Below are 15532 nucleotides of genomic sequence, written 5' to 3' on the forward strand. Positions count from 1 at the left end.
CACAAAAGAAAAAACATTCCTGATTTTCTTTAGTTGTGTGTTTTAAGGTTATTATGTTTTAAAGTACATGCAAAGCTGTAAATATTCATAGTCATGCATTAAATAGCACTTTCATGAGAAATAGTTAAAGGGACATTCCAGTCAAAAATTAATTGCACATCGATGAATTAAATCTTTGAATAGAAATATATTTGCACGGGAAGCATTGCTATATATTATCAGTGCACCAGCATTTTAAATGCTGCAGCTGCTCAGCACCAGTGGGGCTTGTATCATGCCAGCTATTAAAAAAAATGAGTAATTATCAATTTGTACAAGCACCTTAGGCTCTCTGAGCAAGTGCTGTGTTTAAAATGCTGGTGCACAATGGATACTTAAATACACTTTTGTAACAGCAAATGACTTTTATTAGAATAATTTTTTGCCGATATATTTATATTACAAAAAGGCTTCTATTCAAAACTGAAATGCATCCATGTGCATTTTAGTTTTGACTGGAATGTTCCTTTAATCCTTTTGGGAGATGCTGGCCAAACAGGGAAGTTGTTTATGAAGGGGAGGGGATGTGTGTGACGTGCAGAGATAAGTCTGCGATGTCAAAATACCTTGTTCACTTCAAAATCATTTTTTCAGTAAATACATTTGTGATGTTAAAAAAAAAAAAAAAAAAAAATTAAACGTGATATCAAAAGTAGTATTTCACTGTCCCTGTAATTATGACTAGTCTGATAGACTTATCCATGTGCAGGTTTTTAAGTCTGTTTTCTTGGTGTGTCATTTAGATGTGCTTGTAAAGTGTCTGGCGGCATAGACAGTAGGCAAAGTTACGTTTAGTGAAGTTTGCTAGAACCCCTGCAATTTACATTATATGGGCAGTTCACAACTTAATTCTTAAGAAAATTTTCTGAGGAGCTGAAGTGCTCTACTTTAGTAGAGAAGTGTTCCTTGTGGTGAGTGATATAATGCTAGTGCTTTTTAAGGAAATAATTATACTGCACATTCTGGCTGGAATCATTTGTCCCTGATTCTTTAAGGAGATAATGATGGATCTGTGAAGGGGAAATGATACATTTAAGAAAATAGCTGGTGAGCTGCTGTAGAAATGAAAAAAAAAGAATGTGCCATTTATTTTAAACATCTGCAAAATAGTTTTTTTTTTTTTTTTTTTTTTTTTAAAGACATGTAACATTAGTTGTTAAAATGATGCATTTATAGAAAATGTTAATGATTTCAGATAAAAGTAAGGTGAAATACTGCTACAGTTGTGTGAAGAACATTGATTATAGTGTTTATGGATCAGTGAAAAGAACCTTAGAATTTATTTCTATTCTTCACTGGGCACCACAACATACCTGTTTAGATCATTGGTTAGAGTTTTGTTGTTGTTGTTGTTTTTTTTAGATTAAAATATCATTATTATGCAAATATAATATAAAAGTAGACAGAGATGGACAGATAGATGATAGACAGCCAGCCAGCCAGAAAGATATATATATATATATATATATATATATATATATATATATATATATATATATATATATATATATATATATATATATATATATATATACACACATACACACGTACATACATTATATGTCCATATGTTTTTAGACAATTATTAAACAGTCATATATATTAAGAGTCGTACAGCTTATATTTTATTTTGCTGATTTCAATTCTTGTATGTATCCATATATACTGTTATTGAAATAGACACATCAGTTAGATTTAAAATCATAATGTTGAAGATGGAAGTTGTCCAATGTATCCATCATACAGTATACTGATCAAAGTTTTTATAAGAGCATATTAACATGTGATCAGATTAAGATCATTATTAATATATTTAAATATTAAGTAAAGGGACATTCTAGTGTAAAAATAAAATGCTCAATTTAAAGAGATACTTAACCACATTTTTTTTCTTTTTTATGATTCAGATAGAGCATGTCATTTTAAGCAACTTTCTAATTTACTACTATCAATTTTTTTTCGTTCTCTTGCTATCTTTATTTGCAAAAGCAGAAATGTAAGGTTAGGAGCTGGTCCATTTTTAGTTCAGCACCTGGGTAGCGCTTGCTGATCTGTGGCTACATTTAGTCACCAATCAGCAAGCACTGAAGCAAAAAATGGGCCGGCTCTTGAGCTTACATTCCTGCTTTTTCAAATAAAGATTGCAAGAAAACAAAGAAAATTTTAATACTATGAGTAAATTAGAAAGCTGGTTAAAATTGCATGCTCTATCTGAATCATGAAAGAAAAAAATTGGGTTTAGTATCCCTTTAAAGTGCCATACAAAATGTTGAGATCTGTGCATATTCTAAAAGGGCTAATTAAGTAAAAATAGTTTGCATAAAAAAAATTGTTTAACCCCTTAATGACCACAGCACTTTTCCATTTTCTGTCCTTTTGGGACCAAGGCTATTTTTACATTTTTGAGGTGTTTGTGTTTAGCTGTAATTTTCCTCTTACTCGTTTACTGTACCCACACATATTATATATCGTTTTTCTCGCCATTAAATGGACTTTCTAAAGATACCATTATTTTCATCATATCTTATAATTTACTATAATTTTTTTTATAAAATATGAGGAAAAATTGGAAAAAAACACACTTTCTCTTGTAAGGTGTATCCAGTCCACGGATCATCCATTACTTGTGGGATATTATCATTCCCAACAGGAAGTTGCAAGAGGACACCCACAGCAGAGCTTTTATATAGCTCCTCCCCTAACTGCCATACCCAGTCATTCTCTTGCAACTCTCAACAAGCATGGAGGTAGTAAGAGAGAGTGGTGAAAAATAGTTAGTTTTTTATCTTCAATCAAAAGTTTGTTATTTTGAAATGGTACCGGAGTTGTACTATTTTATCTCAGGCAGTAAATAGAAGAAGAATCTGCCTGAGTTTTCTATGATCTTAGCAGGTTGTAACTAAGATCCATTGCTGTTCTCACATATGTCTGAGGAGAGAGGTAACTTCAGCGGGAGAATGGCGTGCAGTTTACTCTGCTATGCGGTATGTGCAGTTACAATCTTTTTCTAGAATTGGAAATGCTAGAAAATGCTGCTGATACCGGATTAATGTAAGTTAAGCCTGAATATAGTGATTTAATAGCGACTGGTATCATGCTTACTCTCAGGGGTAATACCCTTATAAAAATGCAATATAAAACGTTTGCTGGCATGTTTAATCGTTTTTATATATGCTTTGGTGATAAAACTTTATTGGGGCCTAGTTTTTTTCCACATGGCTTGCTTTATTTTTGCCTAGAAACAGTTTCCTGAGGCTTTCCACTGTTGTAGTATGAGTGGGAGGGGCCTATTTTAGCGCTTTTTTTTGCGCAGTTAAAATTACAGACTGAGACATCCAGTTTTCCTCAGAAGTCCCATGAATGCTACAGGACATCTCTAAAGGGCTCAAAGTCGTTGATTGCGGAAGGTAGGGCCACAGCACAGTGGCAGTTTGTTGTGACTGTTAAAAAACGTCTATATCGTTTATTTGATCCGTTTTTTGAACTAAGGGGTTAATCATCCATTTGCAAGTGGGTGCAATGCTCTGTTAGCTTATTACATACACTGTAAAAAATTTGTTTGATTTACTGCCTTTTTTCACTGTTTTTCAAATTTTGACAAAATTTGTTTCTCTTAAAGGCACAGTACCGTTTTTTATATTTGCTTGTTAACTTGATTTAAAGTGTTTTCCAAGCTTGCTAGTCTCATTGCTAGTCTGTACAAACATGTCTGACATAGAGGAAACTCCTTGTTCATTATGTTTAAAAGCCATGGTGGAACCCCCTCTTAGAATGTGTACCAAATGTACTGATTTCACTTTAAACAATAAAGATCATATTCTGTCTTTAAAAAATTTATCACCAGAGGAATCTGACGAGGGGGAAGTTATGCCGACTAACTCTCCCCACGTGTCAGATCCTTTGACTCACGCTCAAGGGACTCACGCTCAATGATGCCAAGTACATCTAGGGCGCCCATAGCGATTACTTTACAAGACATGGCGGCAGTCATGGATAATACACTGTCAGCGGTATTGGCCAGACTACCTGAATTTAGAGGTAAGCGAGATAGCTCTGGGGTGAGACGAAATGCAGAGCATACTGACACTTTAAGAACCATGTCTGATACTGTCTCACAATATGCAGAAGCTGAGGAAGGAGAGCTTCAGTCTGTGGGTGATGTTTCTGACTCAGGAAAGATGCCTGATTCTGATATTTCTACATTTAAATTTAAGCTTGAACACCTCTGCGTATTGCTCAGGGAGGTTTTAGCTGCTCTGAATGACTGTGATACAATTGCAGTGCCAGAGAAATTGTGTAGACTGGATAAATACTATGCAGTGCCGGTGTGTACTGATGTTTTTCCAATACCTAAAAGGTTTACAGAAATTATTACTAAGGAATGGGAAAGACCAGGTGTGCCGTTCTCTCCCCCTCCTATTTTTAGAAAAATGTTTCCTATAGACCCTACCACACGGGACTTATGGCAGACAGTCCCTAAGGTGGAGGGAGCAGTTTCTACTCTAGCAAAGCGTACTACTATCCCTGTCGAGGACAGTTGTGCTTTTTCAGATCCAATGGATAAAAAATTAGAAGGTTACCTTAAGAAAATGTTTATTCAACAAGGTTTTATCCTACAGCCCCTTGCATGCATTGCTCCTGTCAATGCTGCTGCGGCGTTCTGGTTTGAGTCTCTGGAAGAGGCTTTACAGGTAGCGACTCCATTGGATGACATACTTGGCAAACTTAGGGCACTTAAGCTAGCCAATTCTTTTGTTTCTGATGCCATTGTTCATATGACTAAACTAACGGCTAAGAATTCTGGTTTTGCTATACAGGCGCGCAGGGCGCTATGGCTTAAATCATGGTCAGCTGACGTGACTTCAAAATCTAAGCTGCTTAACATTCCCTTCAAGGGGCAGACCCTATTCGGGCCTGGTTTGAAGGAGATTATTTCTGATATCACGGGAGGAAAAGGTCATGCCCTTCCTCAGGACAGGTCCAAATCAAGGGCCAAACAGTCTAATTTTCGTGCCTTTCGAAACTTCAAGGCAGGTGCGGCATCAACTTCCTCTAATGCAAAACAAGAGGGAACTTTTGCTCAGTCCAAGACGGTCTGGAGGCCAAACCAGACCTGGAACAAAGGTAAGCAGGCCAAAAAGCCTGCTGCTGCCTCTAAGACAGCATGAAGGAACGGCCCCCTATCCGGTAACGGATCTAGTAGGGGGCAGACTTTCACTCTTCGCCCAGGCATGGGCAAGAGATGTTCAGGATCCCTGGGCGTTGGAAATTATATCCCAGGGATATCTTCTGGACTTCAAAGCTTCCCCCCCAAAAGGGAGATTTCACCTTTCACAATTATCTGCAAACCAGATAAAGAGAGAGGCATTCTTACACTGTGTACGAGACCTCCTAGTTATGGGAGTGATCCATCCAGTTCCAAAGGAGGAACAGGGAGAGGGTTTTTACTCAAATCTGTTTGGGGTTCCCAAAAAAGAGGGAACCTTCAGACCAATTTTGGATCTAAAGATCTTAAACAAATTCCTCAGAGTTCCATGATTCAAGATGGAAACTATTCGTACCATCCTACCTATGATCCAGGAGGGTCAATATATGACTACAGTGGATCTAAAGGATGCTTATCTTCACATTCCGATACACAAAGATCATCATCGGTTTCTCAGGTTTGCCTTTCTAGACAGGCATTACCAGTTTGTAGCTCTTCCCTTTGGATTAGCTACAGCCCCAAGAATCTTTACGAAGGTTCTAGGGTCGCTTCTGGCGGTCCTAAGGCCGCGGGGCATAGCAGTGGCCCCTTATTTAGACGACATCCTGATACAGGCGTCAAACTTTCAAATTGCCAAGTCTCATATGGACGTAGTACTGGCATTTCTGAGGTCGCATGGGTGGAAAGTGAACGAGGAAAAGAGTTCTCTATCCCCACTCACAAGAGTTTCCTTCCTAGGGACTCTGATAGATTCTGTAGAAATGAAAATTTACCTGACTGAGTACAGGTTATCAAAACTTCTAAATTCCTGCCGTGTTCTTCATTCCATTCCGCGCCCTTCGGTGGCTCAGTGTATGGAAGTAATCGGCTTAATGGTAGCGGCAATGGACATAGTGCCGTTTGCACTCTTACATCTCAGACCGCTGCAACTATGCATGCTCAGTCAGTGGAACGGGGATTACAGATTTGTCCCCTCCTACTAAATCTGGATCAAGAGACCAGGGATTCTCTTCTCTGGTGGCTATCTCTGGTCCATCTGTCCAAAGGTATGACCTTTCGCAGGCCAGATTGGAAAATTGTAACAACAGATGCCAGCCTTCTAGGTTGGGGTGCAGTCTGGAACTCCCTGAAGGCTCAGGGATCGTGGACTCAGGAGGAGACACTCCTTCCAATAAATATTCTGGAACTGAGAGCGATATTCATTGCTCTTCAGGCTTGGCCTCAGCTAGCGACAATGAGGTTCATCAGATTTCAGTCGGACAACATCACGACTGTGGCTTACATCAACCATCAAGGGGGAACAAGGAGTTCCCTAGCGATGTTAGAAGTCTCAAAGATAATTCGCTGGGCAGAGATTCACTCTTGCCACCTATCAGCTATCCATATCCCAAGTGTAGAGAACTGGGAGGCGGATTTTCTAAGTCGTCAAACTTTTCATCCGGGGGAGTGGGAACTCCATCCGGAGGTGTTTGCACAATTGATTCATCGTTGGGGCAAACCAGAACTGGATCTCATGGCGTCTCGCCAGAACGCCAAGCTTCCTTGTTACGGATCCAGGTCCAGGGATCCCAAGGCGACGCTGATAGATGCTCTAGCAGCGCCCTGGTCTTTCAACCTGGCTTATGTGTTCCACCGTTTCCTCTGCTCCCTCAACTGATTGCCAAGATCAAGCAGGAGAGAGCATTGGTGATTTTGATAGCGCCTGCGTGGCCACGCAGCACCTGGTATGTAGATCTAGTGGACATGTCATCCTTTCCACTATGGACTCTGCCTCTGAGACAGGACCTTCTACTTCAGGGTCCTTTCCACCATCCAAATCTAATTTCTCTTAGACTGACTGCATGGAGATTGAACGCTTGATTTTATCAAAGTGTGGCTTCTCCGAGTCAGTCATTGATACCTTAATACAGGCACGAAAGCCTGTCACCAGGAAAATTTATCATAAGATATGGCGTAAATATCTTTATTGGTGTGAATCCAAGGGTTACTCATGGAGTAAGGTCAGGATTCCCAGGATATTATCCTTTCTCCAAGAAGGTTTGGAAAAAGGATTGTCAGCTAGTTCCTTAAAGGGACAGATTTCTGCTCTGTCTATTCTTTTGCACAAGCGTATGGCAGATGTTCCAGACGTTCAGGCATTTTGTCAGGCTTTAGTTAGAATCAAGCCAGTGTTTAAACCTGTTGCTCCGCCATGGAGCTTAAATTTGGTTCTTAAGGTTCTTCAAGGAATTCCGTTTGAACCTCTTCATTCCATAGATATCAAACTTTTATCTTGGAAAGTTATTTTTTTGGTAGCTATTTCCTCGGCTCGCAGAGTCTCCGAGTTATCTGCCTTACAATGTGATTCTCCTTATCTGGTTTTCCATACGGATAAGGTAGTCCTACGTACCAAACCTGGGTTTTTACCTAAGGTGGTATCTAACAAGAATATCAATCAAGAGATTGTTGTTCCATCCTTGTGTCCTAATCCTTATTCAAAGAAGGAACGTCTATTACTCAATCTGGACGTGGTTCATGCTTTAAAGTTTTACTTACAAGCTACTAAAGATTTCCGTCAAACATCTGCTTTGTTTGTTGTCTACTCTGGACAGAGGAGAGGTCTAAAGGCTTCGGCAACCTCTCTTTCTTTTTGGCTAAGAAGCATAATCCGCTTAGCCTATGAGACTGCTGGACAGAAGCCTCCTGAAAGGATTACAGCTCATTCTACTAGAGCTATGGCTTCCACTTGGGCCTTTAAAAATGAGGCTTCTGTTGAACAGATTTGCAAGGCGGCGACTTGGTCTTCGCTTCATACCTTTTCAAAATTCTACAAATTTGATACTTTTGCTTCTTCGGAGGCTATTTTTGGGAGAAAGGTTTTACAGGCAGTGGTACCTTCCATTTAAGTACCTGCCTTGTCCCTCCCATCATCCGTGTACTTTAGCTTTGGTATTGGTATCCCACAAGTAATGGATGATCCATGGACTGGATACACCTTACAAGAGAAAACACAATTTATGCTTACCTGATGAATTTATTTCTCTTGTGGTGTATCCAGTCCACGGCCCGCCCTGTCATTTTAAGGCAGGTAATTTTTAAATTTAAACTACAGTCACCACTGCACCCTATGGTTTCTCCTTTCTCGGCTTGTTTTCGGTCGAATGACTGGATATGGCAGTTAGGGGAGGAGCTATATAACAGCTCTGCTCTGGGTGTCCTCTTGCAACTTCCTGTTGGGAATGATAATATCCCACAAGTAATGGATGATCCGTGGACTGGATACACCACAAGAGAAATAAATTTATCCGGTAAGCATAAATTGTGTTTTTTCTAACTTTGACCCCCAAAATCCGTTACACATCTACAACCACCAAAAAATACCCATGCTAAATAGTTTCTAAATTTTGTCCAGAGTTTAGAAATACCCAATGTTTACACGTTCTTTCCTTTTTTTGCAAGTTATAGGGCCATAAATACAAGTAGCACGTTGCTATTTCCAAACTCCTTTTTTTTTTAAATTAGCGCTAGTTACATTAGAACACTGATATCTTTCAGGAATCCCTGAATATCCCATGACATGTATATATTTTTTTTAGAAGACATCCCAAATTATTGATCTAGGCCAATTTTGGTATATTTCATGCCACCATTTCACCGCCAAATGTGATCAAATAAAAAAAATTGTTCACTTTTTTCACATTTTTTTTTACCAACTTTAGGTTTCTCACTGAAATTATTTACAAACAGCTTGTGCAATTATGGCATAAATGGTTGTAATTTTTTTCTCTGGGATCCCCTTTGTTCAGAAATAGCAGACATATATGGCTTTGGAGTTGCTTTTTAGTAATTAGAAGGCCCCTAAATGCCATTGCGCACCACACGTATTATGCCCAGCAGTGAAGGGGTTAATTAGGGAGCATGTAGGGAGCTTTTTGGGGTAATTTTAGCTTAAGTGTAGTGTAGTAGACAACCCAAAGTATTGATCTAGGCCCATTTTGGTGTATTTCATACCACCATTTCACCGCCAAATGCGATTAAATAAAAAAAAACGTTACATTTTTCCAAATTTTAGGTTTCTCACTGAAATCATTTACAAACAGCTTGTGTAATTATGGCAGAAATGGTTGTAAATGCTTCTCTGGGATCCCCTTTGTTCAGAAATAGCAGACATATATGGCTTTGGCGTTGCTTTTTGGTATTTAGAAGGCCGCTAAATGCCGCTGCGCATCACACGTGTATTATGGCTAGCAGTGAAGGGGTTAATTAGGTAGCTTGTAGAATTAATTTTAGCTTTAGTGTAGAGATCAGGCTCCCACCTGACACATCAACCCCCCTGATCCCTCCCAAACGGCTCTTTTACCTCCCCCACCCCACAATTGTCCCCGCCATCTTAAGTACTGGCAGAAAGTCTGCCAGTACTAAAATAAAAGGCATCCTTTTTTTCTTTCTTTTTTTTTTCCTGTGCATATTTACATATGCTGCTGTGTAGGATCCCCCCCTTAGCCCCCAACCTCCCTGCCCCCCCCCCAACAGCTCTCTAACCTCCCCCTCTACCTTCTTGGCAGCCATGTTGGGTACTGGCAGCTGTCTGCCAGTACCCAGTTTACAATATTTTTTCTCTTTTATTTTATTTTTTATTTTATTTTTTTCTGTAGTGTAGCTTCCCCACGACCAACCCCACCCCCTCCCAGATCCCTTAGATTACTTTTTTGGGGCATTTATTCCCCCCCTTCCTCCCACTTATACAAGATCATTTCTGTAGTGTAAGCGGTTCCCACTCGCTCCCTCCCCGTGCACACCCGCCTCCCCCGTGCACGCGCGCGTGTCTGTGCGTGCCCCTGACTGTCCCGCCCCCAATCCCGCCAAACTCTGTGTCTCAGAGACCATCGATGGCCGCCCACCCGCATCCCACTGCAGCTCCCATCCACCAACGAATGCGGCCATCGATGTCCGGTGTAGAGAGGGCCACAGAGTGGCTCTCTCTTCACCGGAGGGGTGCAAATTGTTATTGCAGGATGCCTCGATATTGAGGCATCCTGCAATAACCGGAAAGCAGCTGGAAGCGATCGGGATCGCTTCCAGCTGCTTTCCAAACCGAGGACATACGCCATACGTCCTCAGGCGTTAACTGTATTTTTTTCTGAGGACGTATGGCAAGTATTTTAAAATTTTAAAAAATAAGCAAATTACTTGCATAGCTGTGCTTTTCTGGAGTAGTCCGATCCACCCCCCTTATCGGTGCTTAACATTAGAAACACAGGCATTGTATTTTAACTGAGTTCACAACAGCTTATTTGCTTCTAGGCATGCTCCAGCAGATGAGTGTTAAAGTTTTACATTCTACCATATCAATGGTAGATATATATGCAGCCATAAAAGGAATTGTGTGGGGGAGTTAGAGCTGTACAATTCCAACACTTAAATGAAAGGGTTAATGGTGAGGCACTGCAGTATTCATTTGCATGTAAAGTAATTAAAGTACATAATATTATTATATTTAGACTCTATCCCAACTTTTTATGTCCCTTTAAGTATGCTATTTTTAAACACGTTCCTTTCTTTTACTATCTGTAGAGGGGTCAGATATAATCAGTCGTGCTCCTGTGCCTCTCCAAATGAAGATGCACACATACATGCTACAGTTTGTCAAGGTATCTGTGAATGTCAGTAGATATACATATTATTATTTATTTATTTATAAAGCGCCAACAGATTCCGCAGCACTGGCCATGGGTACAGGGATAACAATACAATGGAGAAACAATACGATAAGACAAAATTTTACAGACAATATACAAGGGGAATTGAGGGCCCTATTCCTGTGGGAACTTACAATCTAGATATATATATATATATATATATATATATATATATATATATATATATATATATATATATATATATATGTTTGTATATATATATATATATTTGTATGTATATATATATATATATATATATATATATATGTATGTATGTATGTATGTAAAACAGTGGGTTAAATATAGGGAGAGAGTAATTCACATTTGGATAAATTCACTAATGTAAGAAAGAAAACTGATTAGCGTACTTTTAAACACTTTAAGACAGTGGTGCAGACCCTATAATAATAATATAAAGAGGAGAAAATTATACCATAGTATATAAAGTTAAGTATTTCAGCACTCTCTTAATTGCTCAGTAGTTCACCTGAGGGAGAAATGAATCCACCACATATAATTAAGAAATGGCAGTCAAAACAATGCTATAATACAGAGACATTTATTGACGTCGGAAAATTAATGTAGGATAAATTAGTGATGCATCGCTACATAATAAAACCATACCTATGCAAGTATTTCTGAGTTTTAACAAAAAATGTACAATGGGCATAAAGCCCCTAACATCAATACACTAAATAGTACAAACATGAGTAAGGCCCCATATAATCAGGGTTGTTACAGAGATCAGAGGATTTTGAAGTTTCAAATTGTTTCTCATAGTCCAGCCACGTTACAAACTATGTGGCAATCTGTAACAATTCAACATTGATAGCAGGTTAGCCTCTCAAGTATGATAACATCAATAGAGGTTGACGAGGTAAGAACGTCCTCTTGTAACCTGCTTCAAACTTTAACTGCAGAGCCTCTTACTGGAAATACTATGCAGATTGACAAACTAATGCAGTGATATAAAGCATCAAAAGTTATCCTGATGTACTGTACTGACTTTCAATGTCTAGCAAACTTAACTTTCATCATGCCATTACAAGCCTCAAACGAGAAAACATAATTTGAGATGTATGATACCTCTTATACCGATCTGTCCCGGTCAGCATACACAGTGCTGTATCTTAGCGTGTTTCCGTGAAACTTCAGGACCAGCAATTGTGACTTCGATAACTCTTCGTAATAAGCCGTATCTGGTCTGTTACCAGTTGTCACTGGGTAAAGGTATTGTATTGCTAAGCTTTCAAAACTTTGGCAATAATGACCAAACAGGTTGCTTGAACAGGTGTGCTCTGTCTTGCACAGTCGACGTACGTTTCGCCCCACAATGCTTTGGGATTATCCGGGGCCTCGTCAGGACTGATTTCACAGGTATATCCACCTTCCTTATTAAGTCACGTAACAGGGGTGTGACTTTAGTGCATACAATACTTTTGCATGCTAAAGAGGTGTTAGTACTTTTAAATATTTTCATATACATTTAATGACAAAGCATATCATTGAGCGCCGTTCCCTATATGGCAAACGCCTTCACCCCAAAACAAATCAGACTACTTATATTTTACTTATAAATTTTATTTGATGTACAAAAGTTGCAACAACTTTAAAGAGCGAAACCAAGTATTTTTTGATCGTTAAATGATTGAATACTTTCAAATTCTTATTAACAAGAATTAATGTAGATAAATCTATTACAAACCTACTTTTGATTATAATTTAGTTTAGAAAGGGTGCATATTCAATTATTTTATTTAAATCTTTAGGAGACACTGTTTGAAGGACATAAATCCATTTTGAGTCCTTTCTAAGGAGACACTTGTCTTCATCTCCTCCTCTACTGCTCATGATTCCTCTATCCCTACAAATTTAAGGGAGGCCTTATTTTTATCATGATGCAAAGCAAAATGTCTAGCCACTCTTGTGTCTCTGCCATAGATTATATCATCTCTATGCTCCGGAATTCTTTCTTTAAAAACTTTTTTTTCCTATATAAAAAATATGGACAGGAACAATGCAGCATATATACTACTCCTATTGAATTGCAATTTGCAAAAATTCTGATATTAAATTGTTTGCTATTATTTGATGCAAAAGTCTTACTTTTTTGCAAATAGGGTCAGTATATGCAGTGATCACAAGGGTAGCTTCCTTTAACCTCTTGCCTTAAACCTAGATAGTTCAGAGAGGGAGACCTCACAAATCTACTTTTTACTAGTTTATCTTTCAAACTAGGAGATTTTTTTAGCGGTTAATAGTGGATAGTCCTCTACCCTCTCTTTTATTTTCTCATCTAAAGTGAGAATATGCCAATGTTTAGACAGTATTTTTCTGATCTTTGTCCACTGGCAGTTATATGTGGTTACAAATCTAGTTTGGTTTTGAGTGGATTGGGATCTCGATTGGTAGAGTAAAGTGTCTCGATCTTTCCTCCTAACTCTATTGAGAGAAGATTGTATACATTTTTTAGAATATCCTCTATTAATAAATCTTTCATAGGTTCCGCTTGATATTCAAATTTTATTTTAGAGGAACAATTTCTTTTAAGACGTAAGAATTGACTAAAAAGAATGCCTTTTTTTAAGGTGTCGAGGACGTCAACTTGATTCCTCTAGAATGCTATTGGTGGCAGTAGTTTTTCTATAGTTTTCTGTTACTATGGATGTTCCTCCTTTTTTTTTTATTTTTTTATTTATTTATTTGGTTTTAATTGACCAAGGAATACAAATAAGTTGTGTGATACAAACCAACAGTAAACAAGTACGTATACATCCACATAAGTATTCATATAAAATGATCTTGGTCATTACTTTTTTGAGTTACATAGGTATCCATTTTCAATAATAAAATTAAAACAATGAGATTTAATTAAACAAAACTAAATAAAGAATAACAGAACAAAACAAAAATGAAAAATAAAAATCAGGTATCGATGGTTATCCCGAAACTATCCAAGGGTATATACGTGTTCCACCTTTAGTTGATCAATAAGACCCAGCTGATGTCACTCGTCATCCCAACAAAGTTCAATTTATAGTTATAGCTCATCTGGTTGGAGTCTGCCTTTAGGCAGACTTATGTGCTTAAATACTAGTGCTTATGAAATTTCTAAGCGATATAAGATTCCCAATAGAATGTAATATTATGATGGACGTCCCCCCCCCCCCGTCTGGTTTTGAGATAATGGTATTCCTCTAAACTTAGTATATTATTACATATGTCTATCCAACTAGCCACTGAAGGAATTTCCGTAGTTTTCCAATTCCTAACTATTGCATACTTTGCAGCATTGCATAAAACATTAAGTAATTTCCTATGTTCATTGGCCATGGAACGTGGGAACCTATGAAATAACCACACATCTGGTTGTAGCGGGATAGTTTTATTTAATATTTGGGTTGTTTCTGTGGCTATTGCTTTCCAGAAGGGAGTTAACTTGTGGCAACTCCACCAAATATGTGCCATGCTTCCCACACTATTTTCGCATTTTCCAGCATGTATTCTGTCTTTTGGGGTATATTTTTTTAAGTCTGTTTGGGGTCAAATACCACCTTTGCAGTATTTTGTAATTCATTTCTAGAAGTCTACATGACACGGAGGAACTAAATATTTACTAAATATTTTAAGAGATTCTAAATATGTGATTTCAATATCTAACTCTTTACTCCACGTATTTAAAAATTGTGGAATATAACCCTGATTTGTTTGTTGCAAAATACCATGTATAGGGTGTGCGTTATCTTCTCTGTGTGGATGCATAGCCTCTCGAAGTTTAAGGGTCTTAATAGGTTGAGCTTATCTCTATGTTTTGAAATGTATGACTGATACTGATAATAGGGAAACCATTGTTGGAAGAATGGCAACCCTCTGTTTGAGAGGTCTTGTTGTGTATACTTGATTGTTTCGTTCGCCATTTGATATACATGTAGTGTTCCCATCTTGCCTTGTAGGGCTTTTTTTAATATAACCCTGACCAGGTGTGAACCCAGGTGGGTTATCAATGAGAGGGGTGAGAGGTGATTATTGGGATGAGAGAAATGTGTGTGTGACTCGTGTTCTGTTCCAAACAGTATAGGTTTCGTTTATTAATTAGTTGACGGAACTATGTGGTGAGTTTTTACCCCTGGTGGTCCAGCATTGTGCTCGCAAGTGATCTGAGTTCTATCTCCACCCACATTTTGGTCTCCCCATTATGAAACCAATCTATTATTCTCTGCAGAAATATTGCCTCCCTATATTTTTGAAAGTCCGGTACTCCCAATCCCCCCCAGATGAGTGGGGAGGGTCATTATTTTTTTATTTATTCTTGCCTGTTTTTTGTCCCATATAAATTTGAATATTTGACGCTGTAACTGCGGGATGAATAACGGGGTGAAAGGTATAGGTAGTGCTTGCATTAAGTACAGCATTCTTGGAAACACATTCATCTTTACACTATGTATCCTGCCCAACCAAGAGATCTGTCTAGCTCTCCATCTTGAGAGGTCTGCTATAATTTCACTTCTTAGGGGTAGGTAATTATACCTGAACAGGTAATTATACCTGAACAGGTCTGTAACAGATGTCACTAAATATATCCCCAGGTATTTCATATTCTTTTTTTTTT

The 15532-nt window shown here is 38.3% G+C and overlaps 1 protein-coding gene across 3 annotated transcripts in view; it reads left to right on the top strand.

The window, feature by feature from the left end:
• The window catches only part of AFG1L (AFG1 like ATPase), a 763812-nt gene that overhangs the window by 58379 nt on the left and 689901 nt on the right, over nucleotides 1–15532 (top strand). The window contains exon 3 of one of the 3 annotated variants that reach the window (XM_053710611.1): nucleotides 816–823. The exons of the other annotated variants lie outside the window; for them this stretch is intronic. Within the exon in view, the coding sequence (XP_053566586.1) occupies nucleotides 816–823 (8 nt within the window). The remainder of the gene's footprint in view (nucleotides 1–815; nucleotides 824–15532) is intronic. 3 annotated transcript variants of the gene reach the window in all.

The sequence above is a fragment of the Bombina bombina genome, chromosome 4 (genome assembly GCF_027579735.1).
Source record: "Bombina bombina isolate aBomBom1 chromosome 4, aBomBom1.pri, whole genome shotgun sequence".
Lineage (NCBI taxonomy): Eukaryota > Metazoa > Chordata > Amphibia > Anura > Bombinatoridae > Bombina > Bombina bombina.